Here is a 6763-nt window from a genome sequence, read left to right on the forward strand (position 1 = left end):
ACCAGATCAGCACGACCAATGACTCTGCCTTTGGGACCAGATCAGCATGACCAATGACTCTGCCTTTGAATTTTTGATCCCCATGAAATTACTCACTGACTGCCGTCCTCATGCCCTGCCCTGATGCACTTCTTGCCTCCATGTTCCTGAATTTGAGGACTGGAAACCCGAATGTACCTCATGCTTGATTGACGGATTTTTGGATTGAACATTTCATGCAATATTTAGTTGGGACTAGGGGCTAACCATGATCCCAAGCTTCCATGCTTCCAATGACAACACTTGGGCATAGATAGGACTATGGAATTTGGAACACAGGCTGATTAAACATGATTTTAGGCGTGGCGGACCAATTGCCAATGGCCTCCTGTTCCTGATTCAAATATTTCAATTTCCAGCTATTTGTCTTGACTCCATATCGGTATGTAACTCCTTCAATGGTACTGTGCTTACAAGGCTTATCTCCTTTGTAAATATCTATTGTTCACTGTCCTGATCACTTAACTACATTTTCTTGGTTGATTCTTATAGCATAGTCCATGGTACTAAGCCTTCCCCTTGTAAGCTGCTGGTACCATCCTTTGTATAGAAAGATCCCAGCCTCCACCATGAAACTAATGCCTCATACCCAATCATTCTACTCTGCAACACATCAGATCATCTATCTCTGATAATGGAGAGATCTAACCATCTACTTTGGTAGATAGAAATAGACCCAGGTATCATCAGGGTGCTGCACATCAGCGAAAGGAAGATATTAAGGAGGTTAAAGTGTAGGGTTAGGAGAAAAAGTCACTTCCAGAACCATTCAGTTTTGCAAACTATTTCTTTAACATCCAGTCTTGGATGACCCTTTCTTTATATGTTTACAAGATCTAAATCATTTTCTTTTACTCCTTCCAAAGATCTACTCTTACCTTCAACTCTCCATTACCTCCCTGAACATCTGTTCCCCATTTAATCCTGGACTGGGTGTCAAAAGCTGGATACAATCCATCACATTTACTTGCCTCCATATCTACAGCATCATGCACCTACACCCTTTCCTCACATAGATTGCTGCTAAAGTTGTTAGCTATGCTTTCCTTGTCTCCATTTTCATCCTGCTGAGTCCCTTCATGGGTTACAGCCTTTCTGTCTAAAACTTTGGCACCCATATTTTTCCCCCCTGACCTATTACTCGAATCTTCAGTTGGGTCTTCCAACCTTTAGTATGCTGAATTCAAAACCCACATTCTATTTACAAGTCCCCACTCCACTATATTTGTGCAACCTCGAAGAGCCCCTTGTTCCAACTATGAACATACAAATAAGGAACAAGAGTACTCAGCCCTTCGAGCGTGCTCCTCCATTCAATAGAATCATGGCTGATCTGATTTTAATGTTAATTCTACATTCCTGCATACCCCAATGAATCATTTGTCCCCTTGGAAATCAAGAGTCTATCTAGCTCTGCTTTGAAAAATTCATAAAGATTCTGCACCCATACTGTTTGAGGAATGGCATTAACCATCTGAAAGAAAAAAAAAATTTATAGTCTTTGATCCTATAACTCTGGTTTACTATGGACTTTCTTTCAGTCCACCTATAGAAAACTGGACATTTGGGAGAACTCCCTCTTTGACCCAGGAGTTAAATTCATGCCCAGGATATATAAACCAGATACTACAAGCAGTCAAACAAAGCTACAGCTACTGTTCAAGGTGATGAACAAGCCTGGTTTCTGTTTGAGACATAATGTCTCTCACATTATCTCCCAAACACCTTTTTTGCCAATCGAGACTTTTGCAGCATAGTCACTTTTGTAAAGTATGAAACAATATAGTTAATTTGCACACAATAGGCTGCCACAGACAACTGTGTGAGAAGCAGCATGGTCAATGTTGGAAAGGAAGAAATAACTCCGCTAATTCATACACAGAAAACTTTCACAGACAAGTGTAATCAATATCGTAAGGAGAGAAATGACCCTGTTAAATTGTACACAATAAGCTCCCACAGACAGGTATGTAATAATAACCAAATAAGCTGTATTTATGATACTGATTTGGGGCTAACCATGGAATCTTCCATCTCCACCATTGAGGACAGGGTCTGAAATCACACGACACTAGGTTATAGTCCAACAGGTTTATTTGAAAACCCAAGCTTTCGGACCCTCAGTCCTTCTTCAGGTGTTAGTGAGAGAGGTAGTATCAGACACAGAATTTATAAGTAAAAGATCAAAGGTTTACACTGTTGATGAGGATGTACTAAACAAACCTAAGATGCTGTTGAATCTTTAATCAGTTAGAAGGTTTTAATTGATTAATATGTATATGTAAATCCCTGAATTCCTTTCAACTTTACATATACATATACATATTAATCAATTAAAACCTTCTAACTGATTAAAGATTTAACAGCATCTTAAGTTTGCTTAATACATCCTCATCAATGACATGTACCTTTGATCTTTTACTTATAAATTCTGTGTCTGATACTACCTCTCTCACTAACACCTGAAGAAGGACTGAGGGTCCGAAAGCTTGAGTTTTCAAATAAACCTGGTGTGATTTCTGACCTTGTCCACCCCAGTCCAACACCGGCATCTCCACACCTTTGAGGACAAGTAGGGTCTTGGTTAACACCATATCTGAAAGAGGCACCTCTGACCATGCAGCACTGTCTCAGCACAGGACAATGATTATTAAGGAATAGTATTTGTGTTGACAACACTCCTTTAAACTGCCCCCATTAAAAGTATTCCAGAGATGTTTGTTGGGTGAAATTTGAAACATATTGTGTCAAGGAGCGTCTATTAAAAATGTGCAAGGAAGACATCTGGTGGTAACTAGTGGGTACGGCATCTGTTCGTTCAGAGACAAAGGAAAAGCAGGGTCTGAGAATAAACCCCGGAAAGGCAAACATCTCTGCCTTTGTATTGACACAGCGAGTGTTAACATTCTTTCGTTAATTGCAGTGCCCCAGGAGCACTTGAAATCTAATTTGCAGTCTTGGGTAGCATTTTAAACCACTATTTCAAAATATAATCTGAAAGCATTAGTTGCAAATACGTGAGCTAATTATATAACAAAGGGCTAAATCGAATTTTACTTCCCACAATTAATCTTAGTTACTCTAGTTAATAATGCAGAATTTAGAGAAAAACAGGTCAAAACATGAAACATGGATGGAAACAAACCTTATTAAACCGTATTTAAATTATTTTGTCTATGTGTAAATAAATAGTGATAACACAACCTATCAAATAGTAGTTCTTACCAGACCTAATCAGGGTTTCTGAAATTCATTACATTTATCCAATTTAATAAAAGATGATACATTTAAGATGATCTTTAACTGTATTATTGTAAAATTTTCATTTAAATACTACTATAAAAACAAATTAATATAATCAGAAAGAAAAGAAATTTCATTCCTGGTGTACGTTGCTAAGACAATGATTTATATAGATCATTTGAGAACAGAAACCCACCAGTACTGTAAATACTGAGTAATTACCTCATGGTATAGAGCAAAGTACCATCCTCCACCAGCCGGAGTAACTTGTTAGGGGTGGTCATGTTGTGAGCTACCGATTTCTTGCCATTGTGAAAGAAGGTGTCTGGCGTCCAGATCTTACTCGCTAGCATGTTATTGAGAGACAGTAGCTGCATCGGTCCCTTAAACTTCAGGCGCTCGTCCTTCCAGCTTTGGCGGAAGAATACGTCTATCGTATACTCCTGTCAGGGAGCAGCAGGCACTGGTTGATATGGTGACTGTTGGAAATGTGTATCCAGCTTTGTCGAAACATTTCTGATCACTTACCATTTCAGTGTCTGAGACTGGGCCAAAACTCGTAACGTAGATATCCGTTTTAACCTCCGTGATCCTTTCTGCAAAAAAAAATCAAGGAAATAATCAGCCAACTCGTTCTATTCGTTAGCGTTCTAATACCATAAGATGCTCACCAGTATTTTAGGAACATTTTTTTTCTAAGCACACTGGTGTCTCCTTTCTTACAGAAAGAAACAATTAGCTCATGACCATAAGAGATAGGAGCAGAATTCAGCCCATCGAGTCTACCTCCCCACTCAGTTAGTTCATGGTCGATCTACTAACCCTCAACTCCACTTTCCAAGCCTTTTTCCTCACAAACTTTACTGATTGAAAATTTATCTATCTCAGCCTTGAATATGATGACTCGGCCTCAACAGACCTCTGTGGTGGAGAATTCCACAGATTCACTGCCCTCAAGGATTGAAACAAAATCCTCCTCATCTCTGCCTTAAACGTGCGACCCCTTATCCCGAGATTATATCCTCTGGTTGGAGACCCACCAAAAAAGTGGAAACAAGCTTTCTGCACCTACCTTGTCCAATCCTCTAAGAAACTTGTATTTTTTACTAAGATGGCCTCTCATTCTTCCAAATGAATGTTGACCCTTCAGAAAGCAGGCCGCTCAATTTCCCGGTCTAGTTGTTTGGGACAGTTTTCCAATGTGTCCCTCGCTCTTGCTTTTTCCACTCCAAGGCCCAGAAAGGTATTTTCAAGTATCTATTAACCCTTAGGAAGGATTCTATTTCCACCGCCCTTCTCGGCCCTTCAATTCTGATCAGCTGATCGAATGGATCAGAGCTCCTCATCTCCCTCCTCCTCACATTGACTTCCAAGACAGTGATGTTTGTTTCTGCTCTAGTCTTTTCATGAACATTTGTTCTAATATGAGTGGCCCATGTACTTGGAGAGGTAGAGGAACAGTTAGACCGTCCGATTTGAGAACGACCAGCCCTGGGGAAAACGGCAGGCCCATGAACTCACCTCCTAGTCCTGGCCGCAGTCTGTTATCGTACCCATCCAGCAGACCATCCAGGATTCGGGTAAAGATGGTGATATTATCATTGGTATGTTGCTTCAGCGCTGGAGAGACGCTCTGGGACAAACTGGGGAGCAGGTTTCATTTTGCATGAAAAGGTTAAAACAGGTTTCCATCCTTTATATTTCCTATTAACTTGATAAAGCATTTTAGCAGGATACACGTGCCCATGACGGATCGATACACAACGGTATGACTCACTCCCAAAGCGCGGACTCAGGCAGAAATGCTGCTGAACTAACTTCATGGGAAATGCACTCACCTCCCTGTCATTTGTAGAATCAACGCACATTCTCGCTTCAGAGCAGAAAGTGTTAACTCGGCCAGCATTCCAATAACCACCTCCTGGGTTTACTCCCGTTTCCTGGCTTTTATATAAATGATTTGGATGTGAATTTAGGAGGTATGGTTAGTAAGTTTGCAGATGACACCAAAATTGGAGGTGTAGTGGACAGCAAAGAAGGTTACGTCGGAGTACCACGGGATCTTGATCAGATGGGCCAATGCGCCCGGTGTGGCAGATAGAATTTAATTTAGATAAATGTGAAATGCTGCATTTTGGAAAGGCAGATCAGGGCTGGAGTTATACACTTAATGGCAAGGTACTAGGGAATATTGCTGAATAAAGAGACCTTAGAGTACGGTTTCATACAGTTGCTTGAAAGTGGAGTCCTATGTGGATAGGATAGTGAAGGCGGCATTTGGTATGCTTGCCTTTATTGGTCAGTGCATTGAGTGTAGGAGTTGGGAGGTCGTGTTGTGGCTGCAATGGACATTGGTTAGGCCACTTTTGGAATACTGTGTGCAATTCTGGTCTCCCTGCTATAGGAAGGATATTGTGAAACTTGAAAGGGGTTCAGAAAAGAATTACAAGGATGTTGTCAGGGATGGAGGGTCTCAGCTATAGGGAGAGGCTGAATAAGCTGGGGCTGTTTTCCCTGGAGGGTCGGAGGCTGAGTGCATTCCTGTTGTTAGACTAAAAGGGCTTCACAATCGTGTAGCGCCTTTTTAACGTGCATGGTATTAATAAGTATCACAGTAATTGAAGTATTTTGGGGAGAAAGAAAATCGGAAACTACATTTAACACTAACTGTAGCGTAAGCAAAAACATCTCGTTGATACCACCCCTTGGCAAGCTGATATATATCACAGAGGGTGAGTTTTACTTGGAAGGTTTTTAGTTGAAAGAAGCTAAACAACAGCTGAGCTGGGTAGTCCAGTGGTAATAATCCTAGGCAGGCGTCACTGTTGGTTCATTGGAGCGCAGGTACAGAAGGTGGAAATGCCCCTGAACCAGCCAGATGCAGAATGTGCATGCTTGCTGCTTTCAGGCCGCACCGTTTCACCTAGTGTTCTGAGGAAGGGTCAATGGACAGATGCTGCCAGACCTGCTGAGCATTTTTCCAGCCATTTCTCTTTCCGTTTCACTTCAGCTGATGGCTACCAACTGCTTTCCTTCCGCGCCCCCCCACCCACCCCCAACCCCTCCCTCACCCCCAACCCCTCAGCTCCGCGACACTTAACAAGCCACCGGCCAACTCACTGCTAACTCACCTCGGGCGCCAGGTCAGGCTCGACACAAGGAGCAAGCACAGCTTGCTGAATCCTTCCAACCTCCCACTGTCCATGGCCACAGGTGAAAGATCCCAAATCCCGACCGGACGCTTGACAGGCCGCCCTCTCTCTCTCTCTAGGTCCGATCAGCACTGAACAAATCTGAGCTGAACAAACGCAATGGAGACTGTGATCAGTATGTCCCAGCCCAGGCGCTGACCCAGCAGAATCTATTACCTCAAATAGAGTAGGGGCGGAGGGGGAGGGGGGTGTGGACGTCTCATTTAAAGACCATCCATGTGTTGCCTCGCATGGATTAGAGTCAGATTATAGCAACAAAAACAAAAGAA

General features: G+C 42.2%; 1 protein-coding gene across 1 annotated transcript in view; it reads right to left on the bottom strand.

Moving 5' to 3' along the window:
* gabra5 (gamma-aminobutyric acid type A receptor subunit alpha5) overlaps positions 1 to 6487 on the bottom strand; it is a 106364-nt gene extending 99877 nt beyond the window's left edge. Inside the window, exons 1-4 of the mRNA XM_048597885.1 lie at positions 6414 to 6487; positions 4804 to 4925; positions 3811 to 3878; positions 3505 to 3725 (exon numbers count right to left, since the gene is read on the bottom strand). Of these exons, the coding sequence (XP_048453842.1) occupies positions 3505 to 3725; positions 3811 to 3878; positions 4804 to 4925; positions 6414 to 6487 (485 nt within the window). The remainder of the gene's footprint in view (positions 1 to 3504; positions 3726 to 3810; positions 3879 to 4803; positions 4926 to 6413) is intronic.
* Positions 6488 to 6763: the final 276 nt, after the last annotated feature.

The sequence above is a fragment of the Rhincodon typus genome, chromosome 6 (assembly GCF_021869965.1).
Source record: "Rhincodon typus isolate 14 chromosome 6, sRhiTyp1.1, whole genome shotgun sequence".
Lineage (NCBI taxonomy): Eukaryota > Metazoa > Chordata > Chondrichthyes > Orectolobiformes > Rhincodontidae > Rhincodon > Rhincodon typus.